At 41.7% G+C, this 23,050-nt stretch overlaps 1 protein-coding gene across 1 annotated transcript in view; it reads left to right on the forward strand.

Moving 5' to 3' along the window:
* Window positions 1–2,907: 2,907 nt before the first annotated feature.
* The window catches only part of mllt10 (MLLT10 histone lysine methyltransferase DOT1L cofactor), a 98,413-nt gene continuing 78,270 nt past the window's right edge, over window positions 2,908–23,050 (forward strand). The window contains 2 exon segments of the mRNA XM_061805041.1: window positions 2,908–3,292; window positions 9,467–9,546. Coding sequence (XP_061661025.1) covers window positions 3,130–3,292; window positions 9,467–9,546 — 243 coding nt within the window. The 5' untranslated portion in view covers window positions 2,908–3,129.

Below are 23,050 nucleotides of genomic sequence, written 5' to 3' on the forward strand. Positions count from 1 at the left end.
ATAAAGCCGTGGCAGTCACAGTAGAGGCCCGTTCATCAGCTGGGGAAATTTGCACGCATCTAATCATTACTGGTTATTAGCCGCTTAGCTATAGCCTCTCGTGCCGGCACTGTACAAGTAAAAACATACTTTATGAGGCAGCACGGTGGCACAACTGAAAAGCATTGGCATCACAGTTATGAGGACCCGTGTGTGCTCCCTGTGTGGAGTTTGTATGCTCTCCCCGTGCCTGCGTGGGTGTACCCTGCCTCTTGCCAGTTGAGAGCTCTGATAGGCTCCAACACTCCCGTGACCCTCATGTGGCTAAGTGGCTAAGAAAATGGATGGATGGATATATATATATACTTTAGGGAAGTCCCAATTTTTTTTCTTTTGCATTTTATATTCCAGATATAAAAAAACATGAGATAGGCCTATACCATACTCAGAAAATAAGCTCACATTTTTTATAAACTTTGGACATGGCCCACAGCAAATATATAGGTCACATAGGATTCACATAACATTTCAAGACCATTAAAGATGTGTACTCACCAATTTTCCACTGGATGTACAAGTGGTCCTTTCATCAAACTGTTATGGATCATAAGTAAATTGATATGTAACATGTCTTCATCCAAACAAATAACTTCGTATGTATTATCTAGTATATATATGTTATGCAGACATGTTGATCGTGATCCAAGTTCATTTCGATATGTTCCTTTTTTTGTTCGACCTTTTTAAACTCACGACAGCACTGGCATTCTGCCACAGTTGGGATTAGGTCAAAAAGAGAAGATGAACACCAGTCTTTCGAAATGAGCCTGTCTGGAACATCTCCGAGATCCATGTTATGTGAATCCTCCTCCGTCAGCATCACGCCCCCTCTCCAACACGTCAAATTCCGCCCGAGTATTCTGGCTCAAACGCACAGGCTTGAACATTGTACATTGTTATTTTTGTTTTGTTTGCTCAATGGCGGGAGTAGTAATAACACAGAGCATCGAGTTGCTGTTATACTCGCTTTATTGGCCCTTAACACACAACACTTCCCGGTCTCACCCACACGTCAACACACACGCCCACCTGCACCGAGCCCGAAACATATGGCTTCGTGTTATCCTTCGTAAACATGATCTTCTTCAGGGAACGTTTGTTGAATGCCATTCACCACACAAGATGGGATATACACTGTATACCAGGGGTACTCAATGCGTCGATCGCGATTGACCAGCCGAGCGCACGCACATAAAGTCATGTTCTAGCAAGCTGGCCTCATATTTACGGCAGTCGCCCCCCGGTCGATTGTGAGAGGCTAGCTGCTTGAAAAGTGTATCTTGGGGTAAAAAAGTCTGCCCACCCCTGCTGTATATTCTCTACATCTAAACCAACTCCTCAGAAAAGCATCAAACAAATCTCTGTGGTCCATATAACGGACATTATTGTTTGTCATGAATGCCACGCCCCCTCTCCAACACGTCAAGTTCCGCCTGTGTATTCTGGTTCAAACGCATAGGCTTGAACATTGTACATTATGCTATTTTTGTTTTCTTTGTTTGGAATAACTTTTCACAAAAATCGGCCCCAAAACGCCAGATAGTGGACATTCTCTGTTCGTTGAAAGCTATCCATGATGAATGGGGGGTCAGAACAGGAAGCACTGCAGGCGTGGCTAACGCTTATTGGTTGTCAGTTTTCTAGCTGGGCTCATTGGAATGTCTGAGCGAGAGAGGAATTTTGATAATATTTATCCAATTTAGAGATGTTTTATTTTTTATTAATTTAGAAACACTGAACACTCATCTACTAACTTTTTATGTGTGCTCCCATTCCCATTACTTTCGACAAAGTCTTCCTTTAAAGTTAAATAGTCTGTCAAACAATTGTTGGGGTATCAAAGTTAAAGTAATGCATATATAAATAAAGCAAATAATTTTAATTACCTCCAAAACGGATTCTCATATTCTTAGTCCACCATACAATTAAAGTACAATATAAAATGTGATACAATATTAAAAACATAAACTATTTACTATAAACATTATTTGGAAGCATAGCTGTCCATTCGGTCCTTATAATGTTGTATCTGTATCATACAGTAACAAAAAAACCTTGTATTCAATTATCCATTCATCCATTTTCTGAACTGCTTTTCCTCACGAGGGTCACAGGAGACGAAGTACACCCTGAACTGGTTGCCAGCCAATCAACAGACAACAGCCGCTCTCACTCACTATGGGAAATTTAGAGTCTCAAATGAATGCATGTTTTTGGGATCTGGGAGGAAAAAAAAATTCTGATCTGCTTATCCTCACGAGGGCCGCGCATGTGCTGAAGCCAATCCCAGCTATCATAGGGCAGGAGGCAGGGTACACCCTGGACTGGTTGCCAGCCAATCACAGGGCACATGGATACATACAACAGTCGCACTCACACTCACAACTAGGGGGAATTTAGAGTCTCCAATTAATGCATATTTTTGGGATGTAAGAGGAAACCGAAGTGCTTGGAGAAAACCAACAGGGAGAACATGCAAACTCCACAGAGGCAGATGCAAAATCCACTTTGCGACCACCTTATTATGTAATATCTGTTATGCAAATTCTATCTTGAGTTTAAAGTTCACCTTAGCATATTTGGGTTAAAGTGTTAACTTTGCACGCATTCTTTCCCTTTTCTTGCCCCATATATCATTGTTTTATCAATACCTAACCCTAAGGAACACAAGGTCACAGTACAAAACGTCAACACAGAGTAATTATCACAATAATGTTATTACGTCACTAAAATGCAAAAACGTTCACACAACAAAATACTTCTGGGTTGTTTTAGATTTAGCAAATCACGTTGGTTTCATGCATCCACCTACTCATACTTCTGGGCAATTTGCACGTATGCTAACGTGATTTACGTCATGACGCACTTCCGCTTCATATTGGAGGATACCCCCCCCCCTTTCCTCAATATTGCGTCGTGCAGTGTTTTGGTTAAAAATACAGCTTCAAGAAAGCACGTCAACACGTTTACAATATGGATTTTCGACCGAGTGAGACCCAATGCGGCGTAGCGGAGGCTTGCTGGACACGTTAACCGAAGGATTTGATTCGTCATCCTGTTGTATTGCTCCGCATGTTGAATTTGGTGTAGATGGTCTCCGAAGAGCGTTGTCTGTTGGTGGATACAGAGTTGTCGACGAGTAACATGAAGGAGATGATTGGAGGCTGTTGTGTTTGCTCAGACGAGAGAGGCTGGGCTGAGAACCCGCTGGTATACTGCGACGGACACGGCTGCAACGTTGCCGTGCATCAAGGTAAGTTCGTAGCTTGCCGCTACGCTAGCTATTAGCTTCATAGCTAGTTAGCCTGGTGCAAGGTTATGTAGCGTCCAGCTCCCAAGGCCAAGCTCGAGGGCACGACAACACAAATGCTTTAACGTGGTCATATTTGTCAATTAAGCCGCTGTTTTTAAAATATATTTGTAAAGTTCTCTGGCGCTAAATGTTTGTGCCAAGGTTTTTGATCCAAACAAGCATAAAACTGTCCAAATGTCATAATGCTAAACTCGTGTAACAGTAATGGTTATGCTTAATAAAAAGGTCGATGACATAAATCTGTGATTATATGATGAATAAACCAGCTAGTGGTCACTTGTTGGTTCGATGATAGCTATGTTTACAAACGCTGCTGGTCACCATGTGGCAAGCTTACTTCCACTGACAAAAAAAAACAAAACTCCAAACAGGCTTTTTTTCCGCTGTGTAGACATTGAATAATTCGACAGAACTGTCAAAAACTAGGGGTTTGTGTAATTTAACGTATAAAATATAATAATTAATCAAACATCGTTTACCAAGGCAACGCTGCCATTGCTGCCATCAGTAATTGGAAAGTTCATTTTCTATGCAAGCACAGTTCAGTTAAGAAATTTTAGAATAAACTAGTTCAGTTCATCATTCACAATCCAGAATTTTAAATTAAGTCCATTCTTCCCAAAATTAACGACTTAAATCCCCCCCCCCACACCAACATCTTGCAGTGACCTGCTACCCTCATAATACTGATATGTCCCTGTAGTTGGTACCCATGCATTTCACTCTTGTAGTCAGAAGCTGCTTTCACCCTAAAGTCTCAAAAACACGAAAAATATGCTGCTTAAATGGTGTTTTTATTTAGTGAAGAATTAGAAGTAAAATTCGACTGTCGTAAATGTGCAATCTGATGTAGGAACCAGGCTGAGGCAGGAAACTCAGGTTGTACCTTAAAGTTCAATGTCCAAAACATTGAAACATTACATATACTTTTTGAAGTCACCTTTCAAGTTTTTTTTTTTATAAATAATAAAATAAAGTGTTTCCCACAGGACTGTAATCTATTTGTGGTGGTGGTTATCTGGCGGCGAGCTGTGTGTTTTGAGGTGCTGGGTAGAGTAGAAGTTGAACCAACACTTCCCGATAATTAGACTATATACCAATCTTATTGGCCTGATTGGTATTAGCTGATTCGGTGAATGAGGTCATTCATTGGCTCAGCAAATCACTTTTTACTGCGCATTGCCATTGTGGACAGTACATTTGATTCCAAATGCTCATTTATTTTTAGCCTTGTCGCACGTCTTTTGACATAGTACTCTCAGTATTTGATGCCCAACAAAGTTATTTAAAAAATGTCAACAGTCTGGGACACACAACACATCTGAGATGGACAAAGCATAATTCCCGGATCAGACGACAAATCTGCTCTCTCATGATTGCACTCGGTTAGACTACTGTAATAAAATCTTGTATTTTGTTGGCAATGCATCCCGTTTGGTACGATCACTGGGCTTTACCTTGTCAACTCAAATATGACTGGATACAAGTCGGCGTGGCGATGACAAGAGTGCATTGCATCGACTGTATTATAAGAAAATGTGTTGGTGGACCCTGGTGCTCAGGGAATGACTTTAATTCAAAGATGGCTTGAGGTATATTCACATACTTTTAATTCCATATGGCTCGCAAGCAGGCAACAATTATGTACCCTGTCAAGCTAGTGCTAGCACTAATGGTTGTAGACATGCTGCCGCTCTGTCCAATCTTGTTGAAAGGTTTTGGTGTCAGTGATGTAATTTAATCACAGTAAATCAATTTAATTATAGTAAGTGAGTACCCATTATTTCTGTCATGTTGTAATGTTGGTTTGATCTGACTAATTAGAATACATGACCTTACTCGAGGTGTGATTTCCAACCTTTATGTAGCCAAGGCAGGCGACACGGTAGAATAGCTGTAAAGCACTGCCCTCACAGTTCTGAGGACCGGGGTTCCTTCCCAGACCTCCCTGTGTGGAGTTTGTATGTTCTCCCCGTGCCTGCATGGGTTTTCTCCAGGCACTCCAGTTTTCTCCCAAATCCCCAAAACATGCATTAATTGGACAGTCTAAATTGTCCGTAGGTGTGATTGTGAGTGTGACTTGTCTGTCTCCATGTGGCCTGCAATTGGCTGGCAACCAGTTCAGCGTGTACCCTGTCCGTTGACAGTTGGGATAGGCTCCAGCACTCCCGCGACCTTTGTGAGGGTAAGCGGCAAATGAAATGGATAGTGGGATGGTTGGAGCCAAGGCACACATTTTACAATTGGAAAAACAAAACAACAAACATTAACAAATAAAAATGTCACAAAAATTGGTACATTAATTACTGTACGTAATTCCTTCAATCTAATAGGAGAACATCCATTTGTTCTGTCCATCACTATGCCTCACTGGCATAATTAGATGAATAAAGATACATTTATTTATTGTAAATATACTTTTTTTTGAGCATTTAAGTACGCAAGTATATATGCAATAAATGAACAGGCCATTTGAATCGACACATTGCTCTATCTTGTGATCAGATCGGTGATAATTATCGTTTTTTTAAACTCTGTGATCGGTCCCAAAAATCATACTTGTGTAAAGCCTACTGACTAGCTTCTAAAGTATCCATCCATCTTCTGAGCCGTTTATTCTCAGGAGCGGGAGTGCTGGAGCCCATCCCAGCTATCATCAGGGAGGAGCCGGAGTACACCCTGAACTCATTGCCAGCCTATTGCAGAGCTTGTCATTTAAAATATATTAATTGCAACTATCATATTACAGCAATCAATTAATTTAAATAAATAGAGAGATAAACACGTTAAAAATCAGTATATAATGTAATATCAAACACCTAGCAGGGATCTTAACTTATTTTTCTTTTGGTAACACAAGACTTTGCATGATGTTTGTCGTCTAAACCAATGACTTTTTCATTTGTGCCCGGGACCCCCTGCTAATTTATGATTGTGCCCCTGACTTCCCCTTTGCAAATGGGGGCGAGACACTTTATTATGGAATCAAATTTAGATGAAATTTTAGTGGAAAAGTCCTGTAACCTCTGTAGTTTAGGTAGGTAAAGAGCTCAGTTACATTTGAGTAAAATCGTATTTGAAAAATGTCATCGGTTCTTTTTAAAAAATACCCGCCCCAATTTAGCAATTACACAGAGAACCACTAGGGGTCCATTGACTCCTGGCTGAGAAACACAGATCTAATGTAATTGGCACACCATAGCTTTGCATAAAATAGAGGCAATGTTGGCAGTAATTGGAGTTATAGCTGCAAACTGTTGTACCGTGACTATGCCGTTTGTCTGAAACAAGCAGTGGAAACATGCATTTTCAGATAAAAGTAAGGCATGCATGCGTTTACATGTATTCTTTGTATGAATTTACTTTTTACTTTTGACAAGTGCTGTCCTTGAATTAACATAATAGTAGCATAACTAACTTAATATCAGCGTACATGGATGGGTGTTTGGATGATGGGGGAAAAAGAATGGGTGTGATTTGTGTATAAAAAATTGTCAATTAAGAAGCTCAACTTTATTTTTGGTCACAACACAGTTTTCAAAACATGCAGTACTGTACATAACATTTTAAACAGGCACTAAACAGGCCCCAAAAATTGCATGAAATTCGACACACCACCGAGTAAAGTAATGCCAACAAGTTTCTCAAATGGATGCACAAAAAGGAGTCAAACAGAGTATAGTAGCGTCCACCGCCTGTTTTCATTGGGGAATATCCGGATGACGTCACGGACAGGGGATGCAGCCACTATGGCGACCACTTGGATGTCGTAGAATGACACTTTTGCAACTTTGCGCATGGATGACGCGCTCTCCGGTCACATTAATTTTTTTCGTATAGACATTGAAGTGAATAATTTGTATTTTTCATTTCAATATCTATTTTAGAATGTTTATAGGGATGACACTTGACTTTTAAAGAGGTCAATAGACATTCAATTTCAAAACGAAATATTCATAAAATCAAATCATTTTATTTTATCATGATGTTATAATATAGCTTAATTTACAGCGGTATCTATTGTCAAACTTAGCAGTAGATGATCTATCTCTTCTGAAAGCATGGATGTGGATAAATCCGAGAAATCAGCGCTGGGCATAATGGTGTCCCATGTAATCCAGCGTTTGGGAAGGTACGGTACACGTCACATTCACCCACGTAGATCATGTGACTCCCGAAAATGGCAGCGCCCTTGAAAATTCGTCATTGTCGATAAAAATCTTCTCAAAACACTATTACATGAGAGAGGATTTAACGTCACATTGTTAAAATAGGGTACATATTACATGACCTATTGATACAATGTTCATGGAAAGCACTGGATTTCCCCTTTAACTCAACCAAGCATGCTCCAAAACAACCGGTATTCACCCGGAAACAGGAAATGCAAGTTAACCGTACTGAGTATGTATGGAAGTTAGGCCGAAAACGCATGTTCAGAGCTGCTTCTCAGAATGTGAGTGCATTTACATTGAAAGTCATCAACATCATGAGCCATGTCAAAGGAAATTCAGTTACAACAGGGGTCCTTATTGCGTTGATCGCAAGGCAGTGTGACGGCGTAAAAAAATTAAATAAAAAAAGACGTTAGACTATCATCGACCTCGTTGCTTGATTCAGGTGTGGCCAATACGTCGAGCGCATGAACATAAAGGCGCGTTCTAGCAAGCCGGCCTCCTATTTACGGCAATCGCGGTGATGCGTGCAAAACTCCCACAACAGCACATCACGATTGGCGACAGGAATGTTACAATGTATCGCTAGCTTGTTGCCACTAACCCCAATTATGTTGAACTAAACTTTCCGCATTTTCAAAACATTGCGGGTATAGATCGTTCATGTTTATTCCTTGACAGGCCAGTGCATTTAACTTTTCTTCAGATAAAGTTTGCCAGATCAAGAATTTTTATTGCTGAAAAATTTTAAATACCGTTTTATATCATGTTTTACTAATATTCGTTGAAATTGGAAAAATTATAATTTCTGAGTTTGAAATTTTATTTTTCTATTTTAGTTATGTATTTGTTTATTTTATTTTTAAGTTAGTTATGTTATATTCATCCAGTAAGTTATTTTAAGGTCATCCTTAATCACACCCGCATTTTCATCTGCGAGCATGACTGACCACACCTGTACATTTTTCAAATGTGTGTGTGTGTGTGTGTGTGTGTGTGTGTATATATATATATATATATATATATATATATATATATATATATATATATATATTAAAGGGAACTCATTATACTATTAGTATTACTAGATCTATATCTCAGATAGTGAGCATTCTGGTCAGTGTATATGTACAACGCGACGTTAATAGTAATTACTATAGATCAACTTCTTTAACATGTTTTGCTGTACGGTGTAGAAATTCTAGGATATATTTTCGTGTATATTCTATATACTATAATATGTATAATGTGGGGAAAAGGACAATTTTATGTCTTTTTACTGAATAGGTCACCTATTTCATTTGTCTTGAGAAAAGATAAAACCCTAACCTAAGCATGTTTTAATGACAAATGTGATTTTGTGCTATCCAGTGATAGAGGAATGGGGGGCAAAAAAATCTGGATTTGGTTCTTGGGGAATTTCTGCCCAATTAATTTTTTTGGGGTCAGGACTTAGAAATTTTACTTTCAACTTTTGTCTGAATTTTGTTCACAGATATCGTCAGAATGCACCACAGCCATCCATTTTTTTTCCCGGGACCTCAGAACTGTGAGGCCAACGCTTTCCAGCTGATTCACCGTGCCGCCATATCTACAGTATTATAAATTTATAATATAAACATAAATCATTAGACACTATATATATTATTTAATATCGGTTACTTCTGCTGGAGAAGTTGTTTAATCAACAGCACACCATTTATACTTTGCATACTCGTGACAAAAATGACAACAGTACATGTGTCTAGTTAAACTAACAATAAAATAACTTTTGTTGTTGTACAGAAAGTGAACAACAAAGCCAAACGCATGATGTCTTGCTGATTTGGATATTGTCTGTGACAGCTTAGCATGGGAAAGGCTGTTTGGGAAAGATTGTGCGTAAAAGTTAACTTTTTGTGTGACTCGTCGTTGATAGTGGTTTCTCATCTCTCAACAGCTTGCTATGGCATTGTACAGGTGCCCACTGGTCCATGGTTCTGCAGAAAGTGTGAATCTCAGGAGCGAGCAGCCCGTGTCGTGAGTGTCACATTACATTTAAGAGCTCATTTATGTTTGAACTGCCGGAATAACTTGGCGGGAGAAAACAATCAATGGTGGATGAGAACATAGTTTAGACATATATATTCCGACAAGTATAATTAATTGCCCTTTTTAGTTTCCCATATTTATTGAGAATATTTCTACAAATCATAACAAATGACCAGAACAAATTTTGCATTCAACATTGCCATAGTGGTCAAAATTTTACAAAGTCCTTAATTTTTTTCTGTCCAAATGCATTAATACATCTGTAAATTCTAATGCTCTTGCTGAAACAAACGCAGATGATGGGAAGTTTTAAAGAAGCATAATTAGATTGTCAGGCCTTGCTGGGTGTTTCAACTCTTTTATAAGTAGGGCAAGAAACTTATTCTAGGTTAAATGTAATGGAGCCTGAAACATATCTGTAATCACAAATCAGACATATTTAGTTGAAGAGCACTTTCGTAATTTTTTTATTGTCATTAACGTAGTTTAAAGCACCACTTCTGGCAGATCCGCTCAGTACCAATTACAGTCAAGTGTCACGTGTCTAATTAAATATGTGACAAGCATTGATATGGGATTATGAGCATGTAACCATGGTCGCTCGTTTCTGAGCTCCATCTGTGCAACTATAAGTTTCAACTTAATTTGACCTTGGCAAACAATAGCGTTCTTCACAATCTGAAGTCTGTGTCAAGCAGAGATAGACTTAGTGTAGCTGTTGATAGGGGTGTTTACAGTTTGAATGGATAGAGAAAAGATACAGTTTGGAGACTGCATGAATACATTGATTCACCACCACAAATTGAGAGTTTGGACAGTGACATGTACAATGTGACACAAGACCCAATATCTTGGGAGACATTAGAACCATGAGCATCTGAAGAACTATGTAGTATAGTTAGTCCTTTGTGCTCTCATATGATCTGACCAAGATTTACTTAGTATGGTTTTACCCGTTTTGTGCTATTTTTCATAATGCAACCGTAGAAAGTGCCACTAATGGCAAATAGGATGAATTTGATGACCATAGAACCAGACACAGGAAAGCAATACTTCTCTATTCTGGTGACTTAGAACAGTATTGAGTAATGTTTCAAATGAAAAATACAAATAAAGGAATTTACATGGACATTTAAACCGTTTGTGGCATAGTGTTCATGTAGTAACTTGATGAGTGGTTGTCATCTAAAAGAAATTCTCTTAAAAAAGCATGGAATGAGCGCTTCAAAGGCCTTTAAAATCCTTGATGATATGTATGTTCAGAAAAAAATAATTGATGACTTAAGTACATCAGACGTGATTTTTCCATTTATAGGCGGGATTCCATCTTTTTAAAATGCATGGATTAAAAAAAAACAAAACAAAAAAAAACAATTCCAGACCAATGCAACTGCGCAATTGTCACACATTCTCAGCGCGCATGAAAACTGATCCTGCGCAGTGAACCACAACCTGACCTCTTTTTTTTTTTTTTTTTTTTTTAACAAACACAAGGTCTGCTGCTCAGACTACTTCTACTTCCTTGTTTACCTGACTCCGCCCCCCTCTGGCTTTTAAAGGGGTACACTTATAATTGCAAACACCATCCACCACCAAGTGCTTTAGTTAGCAACACAGTCTCGGCTACGTAGAGCAAAGAGAGTTATACATGCTCCTCATGTTCACTCTCGATAATAATGGTAAAAGTAAAAAAAAAAAATGAAATGCTGTTGCTTTAATGAATGTCGGCCTATGTGAATAATAGAAGAAATAGTGGTGAAACTGGATGAGATTTTCTCTTTTTTTTCGAGTAAAAAAACAACAACTCTGCTCTGTTTGTTGACATTGACATTGTAGGTTTGGAAAAACACGAAATTGTTCTTAAAAATATTCTGATGGGAATGTAAAAGCTGTAATCTGAATCTTCAATGAGACCTGTAGCTTCAATGGATGACACTAATCTGACCACAGTGCATACATCTGATGTTGCTCACATTGGTCAAAGGGGACGCACATGGGCTTAGTGTGTTTGCTCAGACACAAGATGAGAGTTCAGAAGCAATTACTTGTAAAAATGTCCATTATTTACTGATAATGAAATCAAAACATTTTTGAGTGGATACAATATACACACTTTGAAAGCACACTTTCATGCCGTGACGCAAATCTGAATTAAATTTAGTTTCACTTCTAGTAGTTAGTTGAATTTGTAATTTTTTAGGGTAAAGGTATGCACCTAAATAATGAATGATCATATTGTGTACATTTTGAAAACAGAAAAGCATTAATTCATAGATTTACTAGATATTATTCATTCATAGTACAATTCATAAAACTTGAACGTTAAAATTGGTGATCATCTTTTGATCATCCTTTTTTCATTCAGTCTAATCACATGCCTGGTACATGACTTACTGCCCATACTTGTCTTCGCACAAATAATGTTTAAGTTGTGTTATTGAAGTTGATTACTTTTTTTTAAAGGGAAAATGATGCAGTTAAAACGTCATAGTAATTTTAGGGTTTGACTAAGAGAACAGTTTTCTTCTCACATAGTTTTTTCTGTTTCAAGCTGAAGAGTTAATATTAAGAATTGAAACTTCTCTTCTAATTGGGGATTTGAGTCAGAGAGTGGAAGACAAAATGATTTCCAACCAAAGGTTCGATACATGATTCTCTTAGAAAAATGATAATCATACTAAAAACCATGCTATTAAAGACTCTTAATTCTATATGACCCGCAACCTTAACGTGGTAGAGGGGTTTGTGTGTCCCAATGATCCTAGGAGCTAGGTTGTCTGGGCTTTCAAGCCTTTTGTAGGCTTGCCAATGGTAAAAAGATCCTAGGTGAAGGCACAGGCAAAGCATGACTCCATAAACCCCTATGAGGAGTAAAACTAATCGATTGAGGTTTCCCTTGCCCATACGCAGGTCACTGGGACCCCCCCCCCCCCCGCCTTCCCCCAGAGCCATGCCAAGAGGTGGGGCTCGAAGGCCAGTGCGCACCCATGGTCCTCAGGAGAGCACAGCCCGCAAGGGTAACTTTCTCATTAGCTGTGGGAGAGGCCATAGGGGTCGGATGCAGTGTTAGCTTAGTGGTGGCCGAAGGCAGGGACCCTGGTGAACGGACGCCTGGCTACAGAAGCTGGTTATCGGGACATGAAATTTCACCTCTCTGGCAGGGAAGGATCCCGAGCTGGTGTGTGAGGTTGAAAAGTTCCAACTAGATATAGTCAGGCTCACCTCCACACATGGCTCTGGTACCAGTCCTCTTGGGAGGGGTTGGATTCTGTTCCACTTTGGAGTTGCCCACAGTGAGAGGCGTCTACTAGGTTTAGGTATACGTACTGCCCTTGGGCATGCGCCTGTACCTTGGGGTTCATCCCAGTGAACGCGAGGGTAGCCTCACCTACCTTCAGCTGGGGGGACAGATCCTGACTGTTGTTTGTGCTTATGCACCAAATAACATTTCAGAGTATCTACCCTTTTTAGAGTCCTTAGAATGAGTGCTGGAGAGTGCTCCTACTGGGTACTCCATTGTTCTGCTGGGGGACTTCCAATGCTCACGTGGGCAATGACAGTGAGACCTGGAAGGACGTGATTGGGAAGAACAGCCGCCCCAATTAAAACCCGAGCAGTGTTCTGCTGGGAACATCTGGCAGAATCCCCTGTCAGAAGGAATTTCCACTCCCACCTCTGTAAGAACTTTGCTCATGTTCTGGGGGAGGGGGTGGATATTGCGTCCGATTGGACCATGTACCATACCGCTATTGCCGAGGCAGAAGACCAGAGCTCTGGCTGTAAGTTGGTTGGTGCCTGTTTCAGGGCGGCAATCCCCGAACACAGTGGTTGTCACCAACGGTGAGGGATGCCATTAAGTTGAAGGAGGATGCCTATTGGATACTTTTGGCTTATGGGACTCCTGAGCCAGCGGAGGGTAACTGCTGGCCACACGGAATGCAGCTTTGGTGGTCGCTGAATCAAAAACTCAAGTATGGGAGGAGTTAAGTGAGACGATGGAGAAAGACTTGCAGACGATTTTGAGAAAATTCTGGTTGACCATCTGGTGTCTCAGGAGTTGAAAGCAGTGGACTGTCAACACTGTAAAGTGAGGATGGGGTGCTGCTGACCTCGACTCGGGATGTTAGAGTTGTGGGGAGAATACTTCGAAGACCTCCTCAATTCCACCAACACGGCTTCCCATGAAGAAGCAGTCTGGGCAGCCGCTCTTATTTCATCTGTGTGGAGTTTGCAAGTTCTGTGGCCATCAGACACAATGATAGTTACGTTGTACATATATAGGAAAAACACAAATTTCACCGCACGTTAGCCGACTGGTTACTACATCTGGGTCACATTTCTGAGTATCAGGGTTCAAATCCCAACCCTGCCTTTGTGGACTTTCCATGTTCTCCTGTGCCTGCATTGGTGTTTTTCTGGGTGCTGTAGTTGTCTCCCACATCCCCAAAACATGCAGGGTAGGTTATTTGAAGAGTCTACATTGCTAGTAGGTATTGTGAATGTAAATGGTTGTTTGTTGATATGTGACTGGCTGGCTGGTTTATATGTGATTGGCTGGCAACCAGGTCAGGGTTCAGATAACTGAGATAGGCTCCAGCACTCCTGCGACCCCTGTGAGGAAAAGTGGCTCAGAAAATGGATGGGTTGAATGTTGGAAAAGGGTTGCTCAACTGGTATTAGAGACCAATAATCATCAGCAGTCTGTATTAGGAAAAAGGGACCCATGAAAAACTGACCATATATTATTAACAATGGGTTTAGATAAAGTAACTCTAAACATGTACTATAATAGAATAAATAATTGGAAAATCCTGAAATGTAGTTTTAATAAAATTGTTAATGACAACAGATATAAAGTCGAGTAACTTGCAACAGAGCCAATTCTTTTTCGGGCTCTTGCGAGGGGGTGACAATGTACTATCCTGATGCGCTGACCTGACAGCAGTTTCTTCCAAATGCTGGTGGTTTTTTGGAAGTCACTCTGAATCCTCCTTGGCAACTTTGTGTTGTCTGTGGTTTAGTGCAATGATGTCGAGCCGCCAGGTTGGTAGGCAGGTTACGTACCCAAGAAAGCTGTTGCTTGCGCTAGTGGTTGTTTGTAAATGTTCTGTTCTGTTGAATACGACCTGATCAGAGCAGCAATTTCGAACCTTCTACGAGCCAAGGCACATATCTTACAATTGAAAAATCGGGCAAACTTTAAATGACACTTTTTATGGAAATTTATGAGAAATTGCGTTCTTCTTCCCACTCTTTCATCAAGGCCAAATTTGTGCAGTGTACAAATGATTGTTGTCCTATGGACAGACTCTCCGACCTCAGCTGTAGCGATCTGCAGTTCAAGAGTGATCATGGGCCTCTTGGCTGTATCTCTGATCAGTCTTTTCCTTGTTCGAGGTGAAAGTTTAGAGGGACGCCCGGGTCTTGGTAGATTTGCAGTGGTCTGATACTCTTTCCAATTTAATATGATTGCTTGCACAGTGCTCCTTGAGATGTTTGAAACTCTAATCCAGAGGACCTATATTTTATTTATTTTTTATGTATCACACAAACGTAGCTAATTTTTCATAAAAAAACATTTTGAAAATTCCAAGTGCAACAACAAAGAAATAAATTAGCAGCAAAGTGCAAATTTTTGTTTGTATTCCAAATGCCTCCGATGGCTGTTTGAAATCGAGGCTCTGAAGCTGCAGCCCTGTGACGTCACATCCAGACAACCCCAGTGAAGAAAATGGCTTCCTATACAGACAATCATACACACTGCGAGTGGGATCGAGAGGAGAGAGACAGCAGTGTTGAAGTTATTATGGAATGCTCTGTGGAAGAGAGAGGAACTGAAGAGGAGGAATTTTCTAATTCTTCCCATGTTCGAAAAACATCCTATGCAGGTGTAATTAAACCATATATGTTTGAACCTGAGTTGATGAATGCAACACAAGGACAGGATTCGGTGAGACCTGACAAAGCTGCCGTGGAACTTTGCACCCAAAACACAGACTGGAAGGTGCCTCAAGAAATCTACGTACATCTTGACGGATTAATCTAATTCAAACGCGTTTAAACGTATGATGGTGCTTGCACACAACACTGAGTCATTTGTTGTTGTACTAGAGACCGAGTAGGCGTAAAACAAAAATCGAAACCTTCAGTATCGTTCTGCGTTTAAATAATGCACCTAATACTTGAGAGCACACACTTCTGTAGTCGAATTTAAGGAAGACCTCAGCGTCAACAGTACACTAACTTTATAGTGTCCAAATTTCGTCACCTCCTAAACATCACATGGATACGCATATTAGCTGACGTATATATATCTCTATCAGTATTGTACTTACATTTAAAATGAGGTAGATATAGTGAATAAAATAAGTATTTGAACACCCTGCTATATTCCAAGTTCTTCCACTTGGAAATCATGAAATTTTCATCGTAGGTGCATGTCCATTGTGAGAGAGATAATCTAAAAAGAAAAATCCAGAAATCACAACGTATGATATATATATATATATATATATATATATATATATATATTTTAAACAATGTATTTGTGTGATCAAGCTAATAAGCAAATAAGTATTTGAACACCTGAAAGAAAAAAAAATGGTACAGTAGCCTTTGTTTGCAATCACAGAGGTCAAATGTTTCCTGTAGTTGTTCACCAGGTTTGCACACACTGCAGGAGGGATTGTGGCCCACTCCCACACTGAGATCTTTAGATCAGACAGGTTTCTGGACTGTCGCTGAGATACACGGAGTGATAGCTCTCTACAAAGATTTTCCATTGGGTTCAAGTCTGGAGACTGGCTCGGCCACGCCAGATTCTTGATAAGCTTCTTACTGATCCACTCCTTGGTTTTCCTGGCTGTGTGCTTCAGGTCATTGTCATGTTGAAAGATCCAGCCACGACCCATGCTACACAGTAGGGATGGTGTTCTTGGGATGGAATTTATCATTTGTCTTCCTCCAAACACAGTTAGTAGAATTATGACCAAAAAGTTCCATTTTGGTCTCATCTTACCACAAAACTTACTCCCATGACTCCTCTGTATCATCCAAATAGTCATTGGCAAATTTAAGACAGGCCTTGACACGTGCTGGTTTAAGCAGGGAAACCTTCCGTGACATGCACGATTTCAAACCATGACTTCTTAGTGTTTTACTAACTGTCACCTTGGAAACGGTGGTCCCAGCTCTTTTCAGGTCATTGACCAAGTCCTGTCGCATAGTCCTGGGCTGATTCCTCCCCTTTCTATGGATCATTGAGCCCCCACGAGGTGATATCTTGCCTGGGGCGCCACTCCGATTCAGATTGACCGGCATGTTTAGCTTCTTCCATTTTCTAATGATTGCTCCAACAGTGGACCTTTTTTAACCAAGCTGCTTGACAATTTCTCTGTACCTCTTTCCAGCCTTGTGTAGTTGTACAATTTTGTCTCTGGTGTCTTTGGACACCTCTTTGGTCTTGGCAATGTTACAAGTTTGAGTCTTACTGATTGTATAGGGTGGATATGTGTCTTTATGCAGCTAACGACCTCACACAGATGAATCTGATTCAGGATAATACATTGAGTGGAGGTGGGCTTTTAAAGGCGGACTAACAGGTCTTTGAGGGTCAGAATTCTCGCTGATAGACAAGGTGTTCAAATATTTGTAGCTGTATCACACTAATCATTAAAAATTCATACATTGTGATTTCTGATTATCTCTCTCTCACAGTGGACATGTACCTACAATGAAAATTTCAGACCCCTCCATTATTTTCAAGTGGGAGAACTTGCAATATAGCAAGGTGTTCAAATACTTATTTCTTCATGTACAACACACTTCCTCACCATCTTTCCCTACTTTTCACTCTCTGACTAAATTTTGTCTGGATGTGACATCACATTCCGGGGAGTTATGGAACTTGCCGAATCCAAGTGACACTTTTAACAAAATTTTGAGACTGACTTTGATGCTAATGTATTTCTTTTCTTTATTTTTTAAAAATTTTTAAATGGAATTTTAGCTACATTTGTATGATATACAAATAAAATACATCGGAAAGAGATACAGAGGATGACCCAGTTTAAAATATCCAATATATTTTGTTCCACTTCACGATTGTGTCCCACTTGTTGTTGATTCTTCACCAAAAAATTAAATTTGATATCTTTATGTTTGAAGCCTGAAAATTGGCGAAAGGTTGAAAAGTTCAAGGCCGAATTCTTTCACAAGGCACTGTAAATTGTCATTGCTCCATCTTATGACTATCTGCGTGAGGTTATCATTGTTAAAACTCGCTGATTGGTCCTAAAAATCCTGATCACGTAAAGCTTAGTAGCTGTGGCACAAATATTAATTTCCACAAGATCTACTGCCTCATTTTTAAAATGGCAAATTTAATGTACTCCAGAATGTTATGAAAGATAGCCAAATCGAAATTAATTTCACAGTGGCTATTTGGCATGAAAATTAACTTCACCTCCACCCCCACACACATTTCAACTGCAATTCACCCCTAACACAGAAGGACCACCTGACATCATGTCATTTATTTTCTTGTTAACACTGGTGAGTGTGTTGATGAGGACCAGGCTTGAGATCACTTTGTGATGCGGAGTTAGAACAAGTTTAAAAGGAGGGTGGTGCTTAAAATCATCATACTTTCTTTGTTAACCACGGTTAACCGGCAAGGAAACGTGCACTCATCATTGTGATGCACAGAAAAGGCTTTATAGGCTTTATATTTTGCTCCAATAAAGATTGCGCCTAAATCAACTATTTATTGGAATATCAAGAACTCAAAGCAGAGAGGTCCATTTATGTAAGCTGACTGTTGCTTCTCAGTCAAAGGACTGGGCTCACTCACAATTTTGCCAAAAAACACAGCCATGAATAAAGAATGGTACCAAACCATCATCTGAGAGCAGCTTCTCTCAACCATCCATGAACATTGGGTGATGAACAATTCATTTTCCAGCAAGATTGAGCACCTTACCATGAGGCAAAAGGTGATAGCTATGTGGCTTAGAGAGAAAAACATCAACATTTTGGGGTCCATGGGCAGGAAACACCCCACTTCTTAATCCCATTGAGAACTTGTGCTAAATCATGAAGAGGTGAGTGGACAAACAAAAACCAACAAACTGATAAACTCCCAGAATTGATTATGCCTTGATTATTCAGTCACAATTTGACCCTGAAGTTAATTGACAGCATGCCAGGGCGAATTGCAGAGGTCTTAAAAAGAAGGATCTTCTTCTTCTTTACCTTTCAGCTTGTCCTGTTAGGGGTCGCCACAGCGCATCATCTTTTTCCATGTGTACCTATCTCGCATCTTCCTCTGTAACACTCACTGCCCTCATGTCTTCCCTTACAACATCCATCCATCTTCTCTTTGGTCTTCCTCTCGCTCTTTTGCCTGGCAGCTCCGTCCTCAGCACCCTTCTACCAATATACTCACTCGCACCTCGCACCTCTAGACATGACCAACCCATCGAAGTCTGCTGTCTTGAACTTGTTCTCCAAAACATCCAACTTTGTCTGTCCCACTAATGAGCTCATTTCTAATCCTACCCAACCTGTTCACTCCTAGGGAGAACCTCAACAGCTTTATTTCTGCCACCTCCAGCTCTGCTTCCTGTTCTCTCTTTAGTATTGATGTCTCTAATCAGTACATCATGGCTGGCCTCACCACTATTTTATAAACTTTGCCCCTCATCCGAGCAGAGATTCTTTTGTCGCATAACACACCAGACACCTTCCGCCAGCTGTTCTAACTTGCTTGAACCTGTTTCTTCACTTCCTTACTACACTCACCTTTGCTCTGGATTGTTGACCTCCAAGAATTTGAAGTTGTCCACCTTTGCTATCTCTTCTCCCTGGAGCCGCACTCTCTCCCCCACACCTCTCACTCACAAATGTATATTCTGGTTTAATAAGGCTAATCTTCGTTCCTATCCTTTCCAGTGCATGCCTCCATCTTTCTAATTTTCCCTCCACCTGCTCCCTGCCTTCACTGCCGATTACAATGTCATCCGCAAACATCATGGTCCAAGTGATTTCAATCTAACCTCATCTGTCAGCGTAGCCAGTACCATAACAAACAAGAAGGGGTTCAGAATTAATCCCTGATGCGGTCCCACCTCTTGCGGCACCCATCACCGCTGTTCTGCTGCCCTCTTACATGACCTGTACTATTCTAACATATTTCTTCGCCACACCTGACTTACACATGCAGTACCACAGTTCCTGTCTTGGTGCTCTGTCATAGTATTTCTCTATATCCACAAAGACACAATGTATCTCTTTCTGGCCGCTGTACGTTTCCACTAGCATCCTGAGGGCAAATAATGCATCTGTGGTACTCTTTCTAGGCATGAAACCATACTGTTGTTCGCACACACTTCTGTCCTGAGTCCCTCTTCCACTACTCTTTCTCATAACTTCATTATGTGGCTCAACTTTATTCCTTGATAGTTCCCACAGCTCTGCAAATCGCCCTTGTTTTTGAAAATTGGGAAACTAGCACACTTTCCCCCCCATTCATCTGGCATCTTCTCGCCTGCGAGTATTCTTTTGAATAGGTTGGTCAAAAACTCCACAGCTACCTCTCCAATATGCTTCCATACCTCTCCAGATATGTCATCACAGCTAACTGCTTTTCCATTTTTCATCCTCTTTACTGCCTTTTTAACTTCCTCCTAACTAATCATTGCCACTTCCTGGTCCTTCACACTTGGTTCTTCTATTCTTGCTTGTTTCTTTTTCTTCATTCATCAACTTCTCAAAGTATTCTTTCCATCTATTTAACACACTTCTGGGACCATTCAACACATTTCCATCTCCATCCTTAAAGTGCCACTAACACCAAAAACCTAAAATTTAGTACGTTTTTAACCAAAAATAATCATCCGGAATGGACCCATCCGTCCCCTCCTCGAGCCGTCACCTTATCGTGATGGTGTGGCAGGGAAGGAGCCTGTGTTGGTGCCTGAGGTTGAGAGGTTCCAACTAAATATAGTCTAACTCGCCTCTACGCACTTTTTGGCCTCTGGCGCCACTCCTCTTGAGAGGGATTACTCTGTTCCACTCTGGATTTGCCCAACGGGGAGAGACGCCGAGCAGGTGTGGGTATACTTCCCATGGGCTCACCACCTCTGAGTGCGATTATAGGGGTCGGATGCAATGTGAGCTGGGTGGTGGCCAAAGGCGGGTGCCTAGGCGATCCGATCCCCAGCTACAGAAACTAGCTCTAGGGACATGCAATGTCACCTCTTTGGCAGAGAAGTAGCCCGAGTTGGTGCGTGAGGTTGAGAATTTCCAACTTAATGTAGTCGGACTTGCCTCTATGCACCGCTTGGGCTCTGGCACCACTCCTCTGGAGAGGGGTTGGATTCTGTTGCACTCTGGAATTGCCCACGGGGAGAGACGCCAAGCAGGTGTGGGTATGCTTATTGCCCCCCGGTTCAGAGCCTGTACGTTGGGGTTTACCCCTGTGGATGAAAGGGTAGCCTCCGTCTGCCTGCAGGTGGGAGGACGGTTCCTGATGGTTGTTAGTGCTTATGCACCAAACAGCAGTGCAGTGTACCCACCATTTTTGGAGTCCTTAGAGGGAGTGCTGGAGAGCGCCCCCTCTGGTGACTCCATCATTCTGCTGGGGGACTTCAATGCCCTCGTCGGCAATGACAGTGAGACCTGTCTGACGTAGCAGGCCCAAACGTATTGTGAGGGTCTGCTGTGAACGGCTGGCAGATTCCCCTGTCAGAAGGAATTTCAACTCACACCTCCAACAGAACTTTCCTCACATCCCGGAGGAGGCAGAGGACAAAGAGTCCAAGTGGACGATGTCCCCTGTCTCCATTGCTGAGGCGGCCGCCTGGTGCTGTGCCCCTAAGGTGGTCGGTGGCTGTCGTAGTGGCAATCGACGAATAGGGTGGGGACACTAACAGTGAGGGATGCTGTGAAGCTGAAGGAGTCCTATCGGGCATTTCTGGCCTGTGGGACTCCTGAGGCAGCTGATAGGTACCGGCTGAACAAGCAGAATACAGATTCGATGGTTGCTGAGGCAAAAACCCGAGCGTCGGAGGAGTTTGGTGAAGCCATGGAGAACGACTTCAGGACGGCTTTGAGGAAAAATTGTGGTCTGCTTTCCGGCGTCTGAGGAGGGGAGAGCAATGCACAGTCAACACTAGGTATAGTGGGGACGTGGCGCTGCTGACCTCAACTCAGGATGTTGTGAGTCGGTGGGGAGAATACTTCGAAGACCTTCTCAATTCCACCAACAGGCCTTCCAACGAGGAAGCTCAGTCTGGGTGCTCTCAGGCGGGCTTTTCTATCTCTGGGGTTGAGGTCACTGAGTTGGTAATCATGGCTGGGTCCCGGGGGTGGAGGAGATTCACCCGGAGCTCCTAAAGGCTCTGGATGTTGTGTGGCTGTTCTGGTTGACACGCCTCTGTAACACTGCGTGCCCCTGGATTGGCAGACTAGGGTGGTTGTCCCCCTTTTCAAGAAGGTTGACCGGAGAGTGTGTTCCAACTATAGAGGGATCACACCCCTCAGCCTCCCTGGTAAGGTCTACACAGGGGTACTGGAGAGGAGGGTCCGTCGGGAAGTCGAGTCTCGGAATCACGAGGAGCAATGTGGTTTTCGTCCTGGCCGTGGAACAGTGGACCAGCTCTCCACCCTCTGCAGGATCCTTGCGTGTGCATGGGAGTTCGCCCAACCACTGTACATGTGTTTTGTGAACTTGGAGAAGGCATTCAACCGTCTTCCTTGGGGAATCCTGTGGGGGGTTCTTCGGGAGTATAGGGTACTGAACCCCCTGACACGAGCTGTTCGGTCCCTGTACGACCGCTGTCAGAGTTTGGTCCATATTGCCATTAATACGTCAAACTCGTTTCTGGTGAGAGTTGGACATGCCAAGACTGCCCTTGGCCAGATGAGGTGGCTGGGTCATCTGATTCGGATGTCTCCTGGACGCCTCCCTGATGAGGCGTTCCGGCCATCTCCCATCGGAAAGAGATACAGAGGATGACCCAGGACACGATGGAGAGACTATGTCTCTCGGCTGGCTTGGGAACGCCTCGGGATCTCTCCGGAAGAGTGGCTGGGGAAGGGCAACTCTGGGTATCACTGCTGAAGCTACTTCCCCCACAACCCGACCCAGAGAAGCGGTAGATAATGGATGGATGGACCCATCTGTTTTTTCACAGCAAGTCAGAATATTGCTGTAGATATTTCTTTTTCATCTCCCACCATGGAAAGTATCTCTCAGATTTTTTGTTGAGGAAGAACCAGGATGTGACATTTTTTTACAGTAGCAGGGTCGAGTGTCTATACCTATTGTACCGGGGACAAATTCCCTGTTTTTTCTGTTAGCTAAAATTCCGGCTTGTTATATTGCTGGATTTTGCTTGAATACTCGCGTGGATGGATTCACTCTTCACATTTCCAAAAGACCCAGTTCATTGTGAAAAATGGATTGCACAGGTGCAAAGGACTAGAGCTT

Source organism: Syngnathoides biaculeatus, chromosome 19, assembly GCF_019802595.1.
Source record: "Syngnathoides biaculeatus isolate LvHL_M chromosome 19, ASM1980259v1, whole genome shotgun sequence".
NCBI classification, from domain to species: domain Eukaryota; kingdom Metazoa; phylum Chordata; class Actinopteri; order Syngnathiformes; family Syngnathidae; genus Syngnathoides; species Syngnathoides biaculeatus.